Source organism: Eptesicus fuscus, chromosome 22 (genome assembly GCF_027574615.1).
Source record: "Eptesicus fuscus isolate TK198812 chromosome 22, DD_ASM_mEF_20220401, whole genome shotgun sequence".
NCBI lineage: Eukaryota > Metazoa > Chordata > Mammalia > Chiroptera > Vespertilionidae > Eptesicus > Eptesicus fuscus.
Genome location: NC_072494.1, coordinates 13,139,219 through 13,155,029, shown reverse-complemented (window position 1 = coordinate 13,155,029; position 15,811 = coordinate 13,139,219). Strand labels below are relative to the sequence as shown.

General features: G+C 63.1%; 1 protein-coding gene across 2 annotated transcripts; it reads right to left on the bottom strand.

The window, feature by feature from the left end:
• Window positions 1–2,195: 2,195 nt before the first annotated feature.
• On the bottom strand, window positions 2,196–15,165 carry CELF3 (CUGBP Elav-like family member 3). Of its 2 annotated transcripts, none has more exons than XM_008147268.3 (13): window positions 15,021–15,165; window positions 13,780–13,862; window positions 8,469–8,517; window positions 7,959–8,087; window positions 7,740–7,819; window positions 6,573–6,716; window positions 6,301–6,442; window positions 5,998–6,147; window positions 5,627–5,692; window positions 5,292–5,453; window positions 4,926–5,069; window positions 3,927–4,063; window positions 2,196–2,466 (listed from the first exon to the last, which is right to left on the bottom strand). In XM_008147268.3, the coding sequence occupies exons 1-12, from the start codon at window positions 15,163–15,165 to the stop codon at window positions 3,936–3,938; spliced, it is 1,422 nt and encodes a 473-aa protein (XP_008145490.1). In that variant the 3' UTR covers window positions 2,196–2,466; window positions 3,927–3,935. The 2 variants fall into 2 exon arrangements, with proteins under 2 accessions (XP_008145490.1, XP_008145491.1); XM_008147269.3 differs by having other exon boundaries at window positions 5,292–5,450.
• Window positions 15,166–15,811: the final 646 nt, after the last annotated feature.

Sequence of the window (15,811 nt, the reverse complement as noted above, 5' to 3'; positions counted from 1 at the left end):
TCTGTCCTGACCCAGAAACTGTTGCCAAGCCACAGAGACAGCTGAGGGGAAATTCATAATGTTGATAGCAGCTCCTGCTGTCCTCACACACACACCTCTTCCCGTCTCTGAACGAACACACACACACCCTCTGTTTAAGATTTCAGTGCCGGGTGCCTGGCTAAGAATCCTGACTGGGTTCTCTTCCTTCTGAGTAAGGTCCCATCCCTGATCTCTCCCGAGCCAGGAGACCTTTCCTCCTGAAACAGTGCCCACAGATGCGTCTGTAGCACTTCGCACGGTGCTGCTCCTTTGAACTCCTTAGCGTGGGGCGGTTTCCTAAGAGAAGGCCTAAGTATGGGCCGAGGTGCAGTGGGGGGTGGGGAGTTACTCCTCTCACGGAACAGCTGTGGCCCGAGGCCAGGTGGTGGCGGGAAGGTGAGCAGGTTTATAAGTAGGAACAGGAGGGGGTGGGTAGTAAGAAGATGCCTAGAAGCAAATGGCCCCTGTGCCATCAAGTCAGAAAGAGCACCCGTGTGAGCCCCTGCCCCAGCCCCACAGCGGTCACAGGGAGTCCAGGAGCCGAGAGACTTCCGGCTCAGACAGTCCACCGCCTGCTCCCTGGGGTCTTTGCCTGGAGTCAAAGCTGTGGGGCGCGGCTACAGTGTTCGGACAGGTTCAAGCCTCGGACTAATGAGAGGGCACAGTCCTCTCGTGGCCACGTGCAGAGCCCTCCCAGCACAATGATAGCCAACAGCTGTAGTGGTCAGCTTGAACCTATGGTCCGAACACGTGGCCCCACGTGCCTGAGTGACGTGGGCTTGATAGAGTTCAGGTGCATGTACTTGAGTAGGATTGAAACGCACGAGAACTTTGTAACCACACCCTTCCTTTGCCTCGTGGAATCTGCTATAAAATAAAGACACGGCTGTCGCTAGCTCTCCATCAGAGGACAGCGTCCCACCCAGACCCAGCTTTCATCTCTTGTCTGTCTTTTCTCCATCCTTCACCGCCCCCTCTCAGGCTCACCGAACCTGGCTGAGCTGGCGCGGCACATAAGGCGCCCACCGTGGGGCTGAGTGTGCCACGGCCGCCACAAAGGCACAGGTGGTTGACCTGTGCGAGGAGAGCATCATGGGCTTGGGGGTCTGACAACCTGGGTTCAGCCCCCGCAGCGCCATGGCCCTGGGCAGTTGGTTACCCTCCAAAGCCCCCCTTTCCCTGTGCGTAACATTCCTTCCTGCCTCACAGGGGCGGTGGGGGGATAAAAGAGGAGATATACTGTAGAATAAAAGCTCTGTAATGGTGGCGGCACAGCCAGCTCCCGGGGTCCCCTCTGGCCGGTGCAGGGCAGGTGGGAGGGACGGGGCGGGGTACAGGAGGGGCCTCCACAGAGCCCTGCAGAATTAAGCCCCACAGAAGGGCGAGAGCGTGGGAGCGTGGGGTGGAGGCCTGGGCACCACGCAAAGGCGTGGGCGGGCCCTTCCAGAGAGTTCCCCCCCAAACCGCACTCTCCCCACTTCCCTCCTCCCAATGTGCACAAGGCCCCACCCTCAGCCTTCGGGGACTCTTTTTCGATGTTTTTAATATTTTTTCTTTATTTAGACAGAAAAGATGAACTCTTTAAAAGTAAAATGCAATAAATAAATAAGTTAAGCATAGAGAAATGTCTGAAACTGACTCCCGGTCTCCCCAGACCACTCCCACCCCCACCCATTTCCTTCCCCTAAAACCTTTTCCTAAAGAAAAACCCCTTTATCCCTCCCCACACCCCTCCTCCCTAATCCCCAATTACCCCCAAAGCAAAGGGAGAAATCAAGAGAGAAGAAATCCAAGGGAAACATTGTCTAAACTCCCCGAAGAGAGATGGCAGCGTCCGGGCCGGGCCGGGCTGGTGGTGGTATTTACACGGAGGGGACCAGCAGAGACTGTAAACATTTTTAGGGGTTCGGGGAGGTCTTTTCCTCATGAAAGGAGGAGGGTCTCTGTGGCTGACTGGCGGAGAGGCAGCCCTCAGGGCTCCCCCACACCCTCCTTAGAGGGGGCCCTTAGGGAGGCAGTGAGTTTTAGGGCTGGGAGCCCAGGGTTTAGGGGTGTCCTACCTCTAGCTGAGGGTGGCACGGAGCAAGAACCAGCTTCTGAGAGACCCCTGATGTGGGGAAGAGGCTGGGGTGGGCGGGTGGGGAGCCTGTGGGAGCCCCGTGGCCCTCCCACTGCTCAGCTAGAACAGGCCCCTGGGGGGGACGCGGGTGCGAAAGCTGGGCGCAGGAGGCCCGGTACAGGAGCCCCCGCAGAAGGCAGGTACCCCGAGCCTTCAGGCCTGTCCCTCGCTCCCTCACAAAGGCCAGAGGGCACCTGGGAGGAAACGGGCCCTTGCGGAGAGGCGGTGGCAGGAGTGGGTGTGTCCTGTCCCCCAGAGCCCAGTGGAGGCCCAGAGGTGTGCGGAGAGGGCCGGCCGGGCTGAGCCCCTTCCTGTGGCGTCCCGACCTGTGGAGGAAGGAGACACGGTGACGCCATGGGGAAGGCGGCCCACGCAGGTCCTGGCGGGGGGGAGGGGGAGGCGGCTGGAGTGGCTGAGGAAGGCATGTCACCAGGAAGGCCTCAGTCCAAACTGAACCATCCGGCCCCCAGCCTTTGGACAAGGGGCAGGGATGGAGGAGGTGGGAGGGAGGGCAGATGATACAAGAAACCAAAGGTATTAGGAAGGAAATACTCAAACAGCCCGTGAGAACAGAAAGATCAGAAGATACAGACAGGGACCCGAGGGGGAGAGGCCAGGAGACAGCAGACAGGCAGGCAGAGAGAACTCGGAGGAGGAAGAGGAGCAGGTGCGGTGTTGGGACAGACACCTGAGGAGAGAGCAGAGGGCAAAGGGGAGGGCAGAGCAGGCGGGGGGGGGGGGGGGCCGGGCCCCCAGGAGTGCTCTCATTCCTTTCGGGAAGGAACGAAGAAAGCCAGGGAGAAATGCACAGAACACAGACCACAGTCACCAACCACTGTCAACCAAGCACATCCCGCGAGCTGCCCCGGCCCTGACCCTGGGCTGGGGGCGCTTCCCTCCGCGGCCCCCTCCCCAAATAACAAACAATCGGCTCCAAAGACAACACGCTCGTTCCATGCAACTTACAGGGGCCCGGAGCAGGGGTCCGGGGATGGGGGCTTCGGCCGACAATGGACACGGGCCCTGGGCTGGGGGCCCCCAGGGTGGGGGGAGTTAAGCAGCCAGGATTGGGGGGAAAGGGGGAGAAACAGAAAATGTGGGTATTGTTCTTGGGTTGTATTTTTTCGGGGGTTTGGTCCAAAGGAGGTTAAACAACATAAAAGGAACCAAAGCTCACAGCTCTAGGCTGTGAGGTTGGGGGTGAAGGGCAATGGGGGGGAGGGGCCCCTTCAGTGAAATTCACAGAGTCCAGCATCGCAGCCTCCGCCACCTGAACCAGAGCTGCTCCCGGGAGGCCCGAGGCGGGGACTCCCCCCAGCCTGCTCTGTGCACTCTCCACTGTCCCCTGGGTCCACTGCCACATAAAAACCACCTGGAGCCCAGGGCACCGGGACCTGACATTCCAGCAGCCGGTGAGTCTACGGCCATCCTCAAACCCGACTCCCACAATTCCACTCCAACCCAAAGGAAAACCAGCGAGACACACACAGACACATGGACACAGCAGACAACGAGACCAGATATTAGGGAAGACCTGGGGAGTGCACACAGATATATAGACTTTGCTCTCTCTTGTGTGTATGTGTGTGTGTGTGTGTGTGTGTTGGGGGGTGAGACTTGGATGACTGAAAACCAGCCAGAAGCAGGGCATCCCTGAGGCCGTGGGGAAGCGGGGGCGGGGGGGCGGGGGGAGCAGTCTGAGGGAGGGCCTGGCTGCAGGGTGTGCCCAGAACACAGACCACAGCCACCAGCTGTGGAGAAGTCACGGGACGGGAACGGGACCCACCTGGGGCCCTCAGTAGGGCCGGTTGGCATCCTTAGGCCGCTTCAGCTGGACTTTGAGGCGCTTCATGCCAATCTGGAAACCGTTCATGGCCTGGATGGCAGCCTGGGCGCTGGCCGGATTGTCGAAACTCACAAAGCCTGCGGTGAGAGGGGCATAAGGCCGGCCCAGCACCACCTGCTGCCTGCCGGTCCCTTAAGGCCTAGAAAAGGCCCAGCACGCGGCAGGCAGGCAGGCAGGGGCCTCGGTGGACGGCTGAGGGAGTGCAGCAGCCCAGCCACTCACACTGGGACCTTCTTCCCAGCGAGCCCCTTCCTCGGCCTGGGCGGTTGTGAACCCCCCGCTGAAAACACCGCCTCGGGACCCTGAATGACTTCTGAAGCAGGAGGACAAGAACGCTGGCTTTCTCCCCTGAGCCTTGCAGGCAGAGGCCTGGAGGCAACTAGCCGACTCCTGATGCCTTCCTTCCGGAACCAGACATCCCCTCGCAGAGCCCCCAGACCCCATGGAGCGTGGGTTTACCGGTCGCAAGGGAAAAGGGGACCCTGGTTTTCTGGAGAAGAGACAGGCCTGGGCGGCAGCTGGGAGGGGATGTCCGGTGAGCAAAAATGGTGGGGTTTTCTGACTCTCGGACAATCTGGATCCCCAATACTGGGCCCACTGCAACCATCAGTGCTTCAAGTGTCTCAGGCCTTGTCCTCGTTTGGAATTTGGCAAAAATGTGCCATAATGTATCTTCTAGTCCAGTGGTCGGCAAACCGCGGCTCGCGAGCCACATGCGGCTCTTTGGCCCCTTGAACGTTCTAACGCCACTTCTTCAAAATAGACTCGCCCAGGCCGAAAACCGACTTCTGCGCATGGGCCACGAAGTTTCAATCGCACTGTGTGCGCGCGCCCGCACGTGGTATTTTGTGGAAGAGCCACAGTCAAGGGGCCAAAGAGCCGCATGTGGCTCGCGAGCCGCGGTTTGCCGACCACTGTTCTAGGTCATCATATTCTTACCAAAACACTTGCTCTGATTGGTGGCCCGGTCAACAAAGACTTTGGCTGAGATGACGTGGCCAAAGGGGACGAACATCTGGAGGATCTCCGAGTCCGTGAACTCCTGGGGCAGGTGGTAGATGAAGATGTTGCAGCCGTCAGGGCCTGGGTGGCAACAGACAGGAAGAGCTTGGTTCCTGGGGGACAGACTCGGGAGCAAAGGCCTGGGAGAGCGGGTCCTGGGAGGACCAACACGGGCCAGGGTGCCAGCCACCTCTCCCCACCCACGGGGCCAGAGCTGGGCTTGGCCCTGGCATGAGGGAGTCCAAGCCCTCGACCAGGGCACCCCGATCCCCAAGGCTGTCAGCTGGGCCGCCCAGGCCGCACCTTCCCGCTGCTGTTGCTGCTGCTGTTGCTGCTGCTGCTGCTGCTGTTGCTGCTGCTGCTGCTGCTGCTGCTGCTGGGGTGGGGGCGGGGGCTGCTGGGCGACCAGGGCAGGAGGCTGCGGGAACGCAGGCGCAACCAGGCTGTAGGCTGCTGGGTAGGCTGCTGGGGTGGGGAGACAGAGAGCTCCTGGGGCTCCCGCCAGCCCTGTCTCCCCGCCCCCGGCCCAGGCCATGGAGTTGGCAGGGCTGAGAGGTGTCAGAGGAGGAGCTGCCCAGACCCAGCTCTGGGCCTCTCTCGCCTTTCATCCCTCCCCCTGGGCCAGGCCTGGGGCTCACCTGTGTAGTGCTGCATCCCCGCGTAGGCCTGCTGCAGGGGGTCCACGGGGGCCGCGGGGCTCTGGGCTGGGGGGGCAGAGCAGAGGCCGGCAGGTGGGGACCCGAGCCTCACCTGAGAGGGTGGGCATGCACGGGCCCCCCTGACATTGGCGAGACTTGAGTCTGACCGGCTGAGCAACCCCGGACAAGTCCCTTTGCCTCTCGGCGCCTCAGCTGCCCTGGCTGAGGACGGGAAGGAACGCCCCCGCCCAGGGTGACAGAGCAGGAGGCCTTCTAACCCCAGGCCTGGAGCCGGGAGGTATGGCACAGCTGCCGGCGGGAGTGGTGGCTGGAGGGCGGCTGGGCGAGGGGTGGGCAGCAGGGACCCCCACCTGGGTAGGGGTGAACCCCGTTGGGATACAGAGCATCAGGAGCAGGCTGCCCGGCCGGCTGGGTGGGCACCGGGCTGTAGCCGTTGACGCCCAGGGCGGCAGGGATCGCCGAGACAGGCGTGGCAGCGATGGCAGGAGGGGTGCTGGTTCCTGGGAGGAGAAAGGGACAGAGACAGAGCAGAGGAGCCGACACACAGATGCAGACGGCCGGTCAGCAAGTCCGCGGGCAGAGGGAGGGCGCAGGGTGCTCTCTGGGCGAGCCGCCCCTGGGCCCCCCGCGCCCCTGCCCCGCCCGGCCCTTACCTGAGGACGGGGTGATGGGGGTGGCGATGAGGCCATTGGCGTTGATGGCGGCCATGTGTTGCATCTGCACGGCAGCCATGGTGGCCATGGGGCTGAGGTAGGCACTGTGAGCCGCCACCAGGGCCGCCTGCTGCTGCATCAGCTGGGGCGGGAGGAGAGGAGCGTGGGCCCGTGCCCTGCCCGGCTCCCTGCCCAACCCGGCCTGGGCACTGGGAGGGCGGGGGCAGGACCCCGGAGGAGCGGGGACGGGCCAGCGCAGGGGCTGTGCTCACGGCCTGGGTGTAGGCGCTGTAGGCTCCAAACTGGAGGGCGATGGGGCTGAACATGCCCAGCTGGGTGGCCACCTGCTGCATCCGGCGGAGACCTCGCTCCTTCTCCGTGTCGGCGAACTTCACCACCAGGCTGGACGAGGCGCCCTGGGCACGGGCCCGCAGGCGGTCAGGGGGACAGGCGGGCTCTCCCCCAGAGCCCCCGGGACCTGGCTCAGGCCCACACCTGGCGTGGCCTCTGGGAAAGCAGCCATCAGAGCGCCTCTGTCCAATGGGCAGGTTTACCCCCCCCCATCCCCACCCCACCCCCCCCCCCCCCCCCCGGCCGGGAAGTGCAAGAGGCCAGAACACGCTGAGAAGGCGAAGGCACGTGCGGAAAGGAAGGGCCCGGCATGCAGGGGCATCGCTGGCTTCTCCACGAGGATTTGGAGCCGGAAATCCTCTCGGTGTGTGTGTGTGTGGGGGGGGGGGTCAGGTTAATCTCAGGCTGGTCAGGCCTTGCTGCTGCCCCACCCCCTTACCTCAACTCCCAGCCCCACACCCCCGTCCTCAGGCTTAGGGGATGCAGCCCCAAATTTGAATGCCAGTTTGCACCAAATAGAAGCCAAACTGGAACGTTTGCAAGGCTTGTAGAGCCGGAATCGAATGCACTTCTCTACCCAGCGCCGCACAGGTCCCTGGCTAAGGGCCTGCTGACCCCCTGCTGGAGGCCTCGGGAGCGGGCGCGCCTCCTGGGGAGGCAGCTGGTTGTGGCATAGGTGTTGGCTCCGCACCCCATGAGTGCAGCCCCTGACCCACTGCTCATGGGCCGGGGCATGTGGGGCCTCTGAGTAAGTGTCCTGAGGCCCAGCCAGTGAGGGCGGGCGGGGGATGGGAAGGTGGAGAAGAGGTGGGAGATGAGAAGAGGCTGAGGGATGGTGGCGGGAGGAGAGGAGGGTGAGGGCATTTGGACTGAAGATGAGGGACAGGGACGAGAGACGGAAGGTAGGGAGATGCTTTTTGAAACGTGAAGGTGTCCCTAACAAGTTGGATTCTTCTGCCAGAAAATTCTTTCCCAGCTCATTCAAAGGCCCCGTCGGGAATGGACTGGCCCCTCTGAGGCAGGGCTGGCTGCGGGCCAGGCGGGCCAGAGGCCTGAGGGTGGGGTGAGGGGCGGGGGCGGGGGCTCACCGGCAGGGTCCGGCTGCTGTGCAGGGTGTTGATAGCTGCCTGGGCCTCGGCGTGGGTCTGGAACTTCACGAAGGCGCAGCCTAGGAATTCCGGGCGAGGAGGAAAGGAGGGTGAGCGCCCACTTTGAGGCCCCCGCTGTCCCCATTGCCCAAGAAACCAGCGGGCCAGGGGCAGGCGGGCCGGAGGGCCCGGGCATGAGGAGGGGGTGGCGGGGGCTACCTTTGCTGGTGCCATCTGGCCCCCGCAGCACAGTGCACTCGTCTATGGTCCCAAAAGGCTCGAACATCTTCCGGACGTCCTCATCTGTCTGCTGCTTCCCGAGCATCCCCACAAAGAGCTTCCGGTCTTCTGGGGGACAGGGGGCAGGAGGAGGGGCCTTTCCCACTGCCCCACCCTTTCCCTGCAGCTCTTCCCTGCAGCTCCAGACACTCACCCCGGGGACCAGTGGCTTTGGGTGTGAAAGGGGTGATGGTTGTGGGGTGGGCACAGTTACACAGAGGGCCTATCCCGTTTCTGAAGGACTTGCATTCCTCTCGGGGCCTCAGTTTTGCCATCTCTATGATGGGCTGAACCCCCTCCCCTCGGGCCACACCGACTCCTATGCCAGCCTTGACTGGGAACCCTTCACAGTCCTGGCTTTCCTCCTCCAGAAAGGCTGCCCACAGCTACTCCCAGCCCTGGCCTGGCGGGTGGAGGGGAAGGGACTGAGTCCACAGGTACAGAACCTACCTCCTCGGCTCTCGCTGTCGGCTGGCTTCACCTGGATTGGTCTGTTCATCTGAAGGAGAGAAGAGAAGGCACGCGCTGGGGACCTCCTCGGACACCCAAGAGCCCTCCCCAGGCCGGGACCTGCAGAGAGGCAAGAGGGCGGGCACCCAGGCCCCGGAGGCTGCCCAGCCCTCTGACGTGCGGGTGGGAAGGAAGGGATGGGCTTGCTCTTATCAGGATTAGGACCAGAGGGGATCAGAGGCCGAGGAAGGATCGGATGTCGAGAAGGATGCTCATGGGCACGGCACCAGGCTCAGGTAAGGCCCCAGACGGCCTGGCCAGGGACAGGGGCTGCTCTCCTCGGGGATGAAGGGGGCTGCTCTCCTCAGGGTGAAGGGGGCTGCTCTCCTCAGGGTGAAGGGGGCTGCTCTCCTCAGGGTGAAGGGGGCTGTTCTCCTCGGGGGTGAAGGGGGCTGTTCTCCTCGGGGGTGAAGGGGGCTGCCCACGGGACTGGTCCTGAGACGGAGCCCAGCCAATGGGCTGGCCCACAAGAGCTGGTGCACTTCTGCACGGGAGCAACGCAGGCCCCCCTCAGAAGCCCCAGAGAAGACGCTGCACTGAGGGAGACCCCACAGACGCCCCAACTTCCTTCTGACCCCTAGAGGAGTGTCTGCCTCGCTTTCTGCCCCCCCTACACCTCTTGACCCCAGGGGGAAGGCATTCGGGCAGCACAAAGGGAGCAGATGCCCAGTCTCCGTGGCAACGGGAGAATGTGCGCCATGGCAACCGCCCACTCAGCCTGATTTATCCGTCCCCGTCGCCCTGGCGACCGTGGTGACGTCATCACTTCTGCTGCTCGCTCACCGTAGAAGGAGTGGGGAGGGGGGTGGGAACAGGGTATGCTGAGGGTGAAGGATTGGGTGGGGGCTGAGCGGTGGGGGAGGGGGCCCAGAAGGTTCCTGGAGGGAGGCATGCTGAGCTGGCCCTGCGGGGGGGCGGGCATGCTGTCCTCCCTCCCTCCCTCCCTCCCCCTGATCGAACCCTTGGTGTCTCACAGTCAGGCCGCTCTGGAGGAGGTTGCTGTCCCGGGCCCTTTCGAGATTCTCCCTGTTTTCCCTGTGCCCGGAGCCCCCCACCCCCACCCCCCGTGCTCTCCCGCAGCGTCTCCCTTTTGTTCAGCGGAAACGCAGACGTCCCAGTTCCACTCCCGGGTTCTCGCGGGGAGAGGCCTCGGGAGTGACTCCTGCAGGTTGGTTTCCTTTGCCGCCGGGGTGGGGAGCATCTTGGGGACCAGAGAGGGAGGGGCAAGGCTCGGTCTTCCCTGACTGAACATGTTTTGCTAATAAGGACTTTGACCGACGGGGACACACCTGGTCACCCCACTCATCCGATGGCAGGGCAGGCCTAGTTCCAGTGACCAAAAACAAGTTAACGAAAAAGCTATTCGTCTACATGCTGAGGGCGGGGCTAACGTGACCCTCAGGGGGGCCCTGGGCTTGGGGGACTGGCCCTGCACCCAATAGCTGGGTGACCTCGGACCAGTCATTTCTCTCCTCTGGGCCGAAGTTGACTCATCTGTGGAACAGCTGGATCGGGCGGTCTTGGCCAGGCTCCCCTCAGCTTCAGTGTTCCAGCCGGGAGAGCTTAATCCTCACTCCACACAGAGAAGGCAGACACCATGGTTCCCCGCCCCCCCCCCGCCCCCCCGCTCCCCCGCCCCAACCTTCTTCCCGGGGATCCCAGTCAGTCTGGCTGGGCCCTGGATCGAATCTAAGCCCCACCTCAACTGGTAGTCCTGCCCCGCCCCACCCCCACCCCTGGACCTGAGAGCAGCTGGTTGGGGAGGGGGGTCACCCAAATCCTCAGGCCAATCTCCTCCAGCTTTATCCTCCACCAATCTGGGATTATCCCGTCTGCGGTCCCTTCTCCTCAGGAGAGAGGGAGTGTGTGCAGAGCAAGGGCTGGGGGGCAGATGCTCAGGCTCCTGGTCTTGCACCCTCCTTGTCCTGTACTGTCACCCAAGCCATCAGGAAGTGCCTCACAGGCCCCTCAGTAGGCAGACCACACACACACACACACACACACACACACACACACACACACACACGAACCAGAACCAGGGTGCCCGTGTCCGGGAATTCTCGTGGTTGCCACTGACCCCTTCCCAACAGGCCCCTGGGGATTTGCTGTTCTAGTTGGGGATGGGGAACCTGGGGCCAGAGAGAGAGGATGCCCCTCCCCGCACAGGCACAAAAATAGCACATCAGTCCCCGTCCCCGGCTGATGAGGATCCGCACAAAGGCGCACACGAGTGTGCAGCCCGCAGCCCAGACCACACGGCCAGAAGCTCCCACTCGCCCTCCCAGCAACCTCCCTGGTGGCCCCCAGTGCCCTGTCGCGGCCTCCTCCTCTCGGCCTGGCACTTCCTGTGGGAAAGGGAGTCTTTGTTAGCTCAGCTCAGGCACACCTGCCCCCTCCCCTGAGTCCAGCTGGGCTCTGTTTACCTAGCAACCCAGCCCTGCTGCCTCTCCCCTGGCTACCACCACCAGGTGAGGAGGCCTCCCAGGCGCCTCCCAAAGAAGAAGGGGGCTATTTGGACTCCAACCAAGAGGGCTGAGGACCCCTCCCCAGCGTGGTCACTTGTAAGACCCCACTTCCAAGAAGAGCTCCTCTCTCCCGAGGGCGCAGGCCCAGCGCCCGCCACTCCCGGCTGCAGACCTGTGCCCGGCGACCCAGACCACACGCAGGTCCTTCCATGGCACCTGAGCCCACTGCCCCACAGAAGCCGACCGGGCCATGTCCCCAGAGTGGGATTTTGGCCCAAGTAGTGGGGGGGAAGGCAGGCCAGGGGGAACCCCTCACACCCACCTCCAGGAGGCCACACCCCGCTCCCAGGAGGAATCCAGGCACCTGTGGCAGAGCCACTCCTGGGTGCCCTTAGGGGAGAGAAAGGAAGTGGGGCTCGGCAGTCAGAGGCCCAGCCCCCAGCCTTTCTCTGGGCAGCCCGAAGCATCACCTAATACAGTGGCAGCGCCCTGGTTCTGGAGTGACAGAGCGGGGAGAAAGGAGGAGGCCTTGAGCCCCTCAGAAGAGAACCTGCCCTAGGGGGGCATGCGGATGGGACACAGGAGAACTTCCCAGCACAATTGTGCAAGAGCTGGCGCACACACACACACACACACACACACACACACACACACACACTGCACACACACACTGCACACACACACACTGCGCACAATTGTGCAAGAGCTGGCACACACACACTGCACACACACTGCACACACACACTGCACACATACACTGCACACACACACTGCACACACACACTGCGCACACACACTGCACCTGCACACACACACACACACACACACACACACACACACACTGTCAATGCTGCCAGGATGGCTGGGGCAGAGAAAAGACCTGGCAACACGAAGGGTCAGGACATCTGCTCCCTAGACCGCCCTGGTCTGCTCCCCCGAGCCTCAGCAGGGGGCCCCGCTGGAGGATAGAGCCCCTCATTTCCTGCTAGAGGCTCTGCCAGGTCCCTCTGCATCGTGCCCTCTGGGGCAGGGGCCAATGTGGAGAAGTCGGTGTCTCCTGGGAGCTGGGGGCCGGCTAGACAATCATTAACTGGGGTGCGCGTCTCCCTCACCTCCCCCCCCCGCCCCCGGCCCATTTCCTCTGGAGGGGGACCCAGCGCCTCTCCACACCCAGGAGGGAGCCCTGCCTGAGCCACCCCGGCAGCTGGAGGGGACAGCACCCAGCTGGCCCCAGGGGCCTGGGCTCACACCCCAGCTCCAGTCTCCCTTCCTCTCCCCCTCTCCCTTGCCCCTCCGTTTCCGCGGGGGCTCTGAGAGACGGGGAGATGAGGGGAAAAGAGACAAACAGCCGTGGGGTGAAAACTGTTGCTTTGTCAGGGGCCTCCAGAGAGGAAAGGGAGAGGAGGGAACGCTGCCATGTCGCGCGACAGGCACCAGGCTTCCCAGGGATGCGTGGGCCCATCCCACACACCTGGCCTGTTGGCTGCCACACACGCGTGCATGTGTGCACACACGTGCTCCTGGGATTCCAAGCCTGCCCACACACATGCACAGACCTGAACTCTGTGAGCAGTGGCTGTTCTGGGCCACCTCGCCACCCACAGAGATCAGACAGGGGGTGACAGCAGGGAGCTGGCCGTTGATTGGCCGTCCTAGCCATCCTCAGGGCTGAGGGCCACAGAGGGCTGGTCACAGGCCCTGGAGGGTGGGAGTTGGAAGTGGCTGAAGCCGTTCTAACTTTCCCAGAAGCCCCCACCCTCTCTACCCATCCGTTTTGTCTATTTCCTTCCCAGGAGGAGATGGAGAATCAGCCGCACTCCATTCCTACCTGAGGGGGAGCAGAGGCAGGGACAGGTGTGTCTCCAGCGCCCAGACGGTGCTTAGCAACTGTTTGCTCAGAGGATGGAGGGAGGGAGCTTTCAGGAAGTATTTGTGGGGTTCACGGCGCTAGTGACAACAGAAGCAGCTAGAGAGCAAAAGTGAACGGCTCAGCAGCCTTCCCTGTAGTGTGTGTGTGTGTGTGTGTGTGTGTGTGTGTGTGTCGGTGTGGGTGGGGTGGGGGGGGGCGGTCTGAGACGCTTCACGCCTGCCCCTGCCCGCCCAGGCCGGGGAGAATCTGCACGGCTGGCTGAGAGGAAGGGACAGAGAGTCCTGCTCTGGCAGGAGCGAGGCCACCTTGGTGGGGCAGGGCCTGATCCTCCACTGTGGTGGCTGCCCACGTGCGCTCGCCCCCTGGGCTTTCTCCCAGCCTGGACCCGCCCAGGCCCGGCTCCACCCTGGTGCCCGGTGGCCCTGTTCCTCCGCTCTCCTCTCCTTGGAAGACATGAGGTGAGCCTGTGCGAGTTCAGAAGCCAGTACAATGATGCCAGGCCAGCAGGGCCCGGGTGCCCATCTCAGCAGTCGGTACCCCGCCCCAGCTCACAGCCAGACTTCCTCCCCAGAGCCTGGGTGCCTCCGCTCACTCTGCCCACACGTCGTGTCCAAAGCCTTCTCCCCAAACCGCCCCACCCAAGAGTCCTCCCGCTAAGTGTCATCTATGGACAGGTTGGGAGGTAGGGTTAGGCCTGCCTCTGGGCCTTGCCAAGGCCACATTTACTCCGCTAACCGCTTCGGTCCGGAAGAGAAGAAACGCATCTACAGCAAGACAGAGAGACGCTCAAGGAGAGAGGACTTCCTGATGGCGAGAGGCGGCGGGAAAGGCACTCGGTGTCTTGGGAAGGCGTTGGGCCCCCTGCCCCTGCTGAGGCCCCGCTCAGCCCCCTGGCCCTGGGAAGGCCGGGACTCACCCCTGGCAGCGTCTTCTGTTCGTGCAGGGCGCTCTGGGCCTTCAGGGCTGAATCGCGGGCACAGTATGTCAGGAAGGCACATCCTGAGGAGGGGCAGGGGCAGAGAGACCCGGTGGGGGTGAGTCCCGGGTCTCCCCTCCCTAAAAGGGCCCCTCCCCACCCCCAGGAGAATGAGGTCTGGGAAGCTGGTCCCTTCTTGCCACGTTCTGCCTGCTGGGGTGGGGGAGGCATTCTGATGAGCCTGGAACTGAGACCCAGAGGCCAGGAGGCTGAAGTGGTGGAGGTGATGGGAGCAGGAGAGCACGGGGTGGGGGTGGGGGCTGCTGGGAGGAGGGGCTTTCTGTGGGGGGAGGAGAAGTGGCATGTGATTGCCAGACAAGTGCGTGTGCTGTGGTTTCCTCTCTTCCTTAGCTGATCTCCTTTCCTCTTCCTCCTTCGCCTCTACCTCCCTCCATCTTGGTCATCATCACCCCTCTCCTCTCCCATTTTCCCTATTTCCTCATCTCCCTCCATCTCTCTGGGAGGCAGATGGGAAGGGAGCGTGGACTGGAGGAGAAGGGAAAGGAAGAGCACCAGCGGGAGCCCCTGTGGAGGGGGAGGCCGTGTGGCCCTGAGGACCCCAGTGGCCGGAGCTCTCCAAGGGCTGACCCTGGCCCGGCCCTGCTCAGCCACGTGCACAGGCCTGAGGCGCATCCTCTCGGCCTCCAGCTCTTAACTTTTGAGTCCCACACACTTCCCAGATCTCCACCAACCTCTGCCCTTCCTACCCGGCTTCCCAGGTGCCCCTCCGCAGGCCTGGGACTGCCCTGCCTAGTCCATGTCTACACTTTGCAGGTTGAGCAGCTGACCCTGTGTCCTGACCTCCATCCCAATAGTAGCTGTGGCTGCTTCGACTCTCAGTACACACACGCACGTACACACACAGCTGCTTATCTCCCAGACCAGCCCTCCTATCCCTCCATCGCTCCTCGCGTTCATCCACGACATCACCTCCTCGTCCCCGGGATCCACATCTCTGCAGCCCCCTCGACAACTTCTCTAAGGAGGTCCTCCCTAGTCCTCCATCCGGGCCCCCTGGCCACCCTAGCTGAGTCCTCTTTTAACTCTTTCATCACACGCCCCAGCCCAGAAACTCTTTTCGTTCCAGATGGGCCCTTTCCAGGCACTCCACCCCTCAGCCTCCGTCCACCCTCCTCCCACCTCCCAGCCTCCCAGCCTCCCAGCCCGGCCCGGCCCCTCACCCTTGTGCAGCCCCGTGTACTTGTCCTTGATGACAGTCAGCTCGAAGATCCGACCAAACTGTTCGAAGATGGGCTTCAGGTCCTTTTCCTCCAGATGCCTCGGGATCTGCCCCACAAACAGCTTGATGGCATCCGGCTCCTTCATTGGGGCGGCCCGGGAGGAGGGGCCGAGGGGAGCAGGGAGAGGCCTGGGGGCCAGGGGGAGCTGCCCGGCAGGAAGGCGAGCGGTAGGGGCCAGAGGGCAAGTGGTGGGCGCTGGCTTTCCCTGGGCCCCTAACCCCGGTGCTGAGCGGCGGGGCAGCTCCTCACACAAAGGAGGCTGGGGAGTTGAGGGCCAGGGGTCAAGGGTCTAGGCAGGCACTGTCATGCCACCAGGGGGCACAGCCCAAACAAATGGGCTCCTCCCAGAGATTTGGCAAAAATCCCAGGATGGGGGTCAGGATGGCCAAGACTTGGAGGGTCGGATGGTCTCGGGGGGCCCTGGGAACTGGGGGCTGAGAGGAGAGCTGGAGGTGGGGAAAGGGTCCGAGGAGGGCAAGGGGATGGAGGCTGGGGGTTAGGGGGCTGATGTGGTCGCCAGCACGGCCTGGGGCGGGATGGGGGGGGGGGGGGACAGGGGGACTCCCGATGTGGGGCAGGTGGGGCTCTTGTTGGCTTCCCTGAGAGGACACCTCCCCTGTGGCTGATCCTTCTGCTGGGTCCGAAGATCCCCGATGCCCGACGCTGGATCTCTGATGGCGGCAGGGCTCGGGGGTCCCTTCTGCCCTGCCACCCCCCCCTTCAGGTCCTCC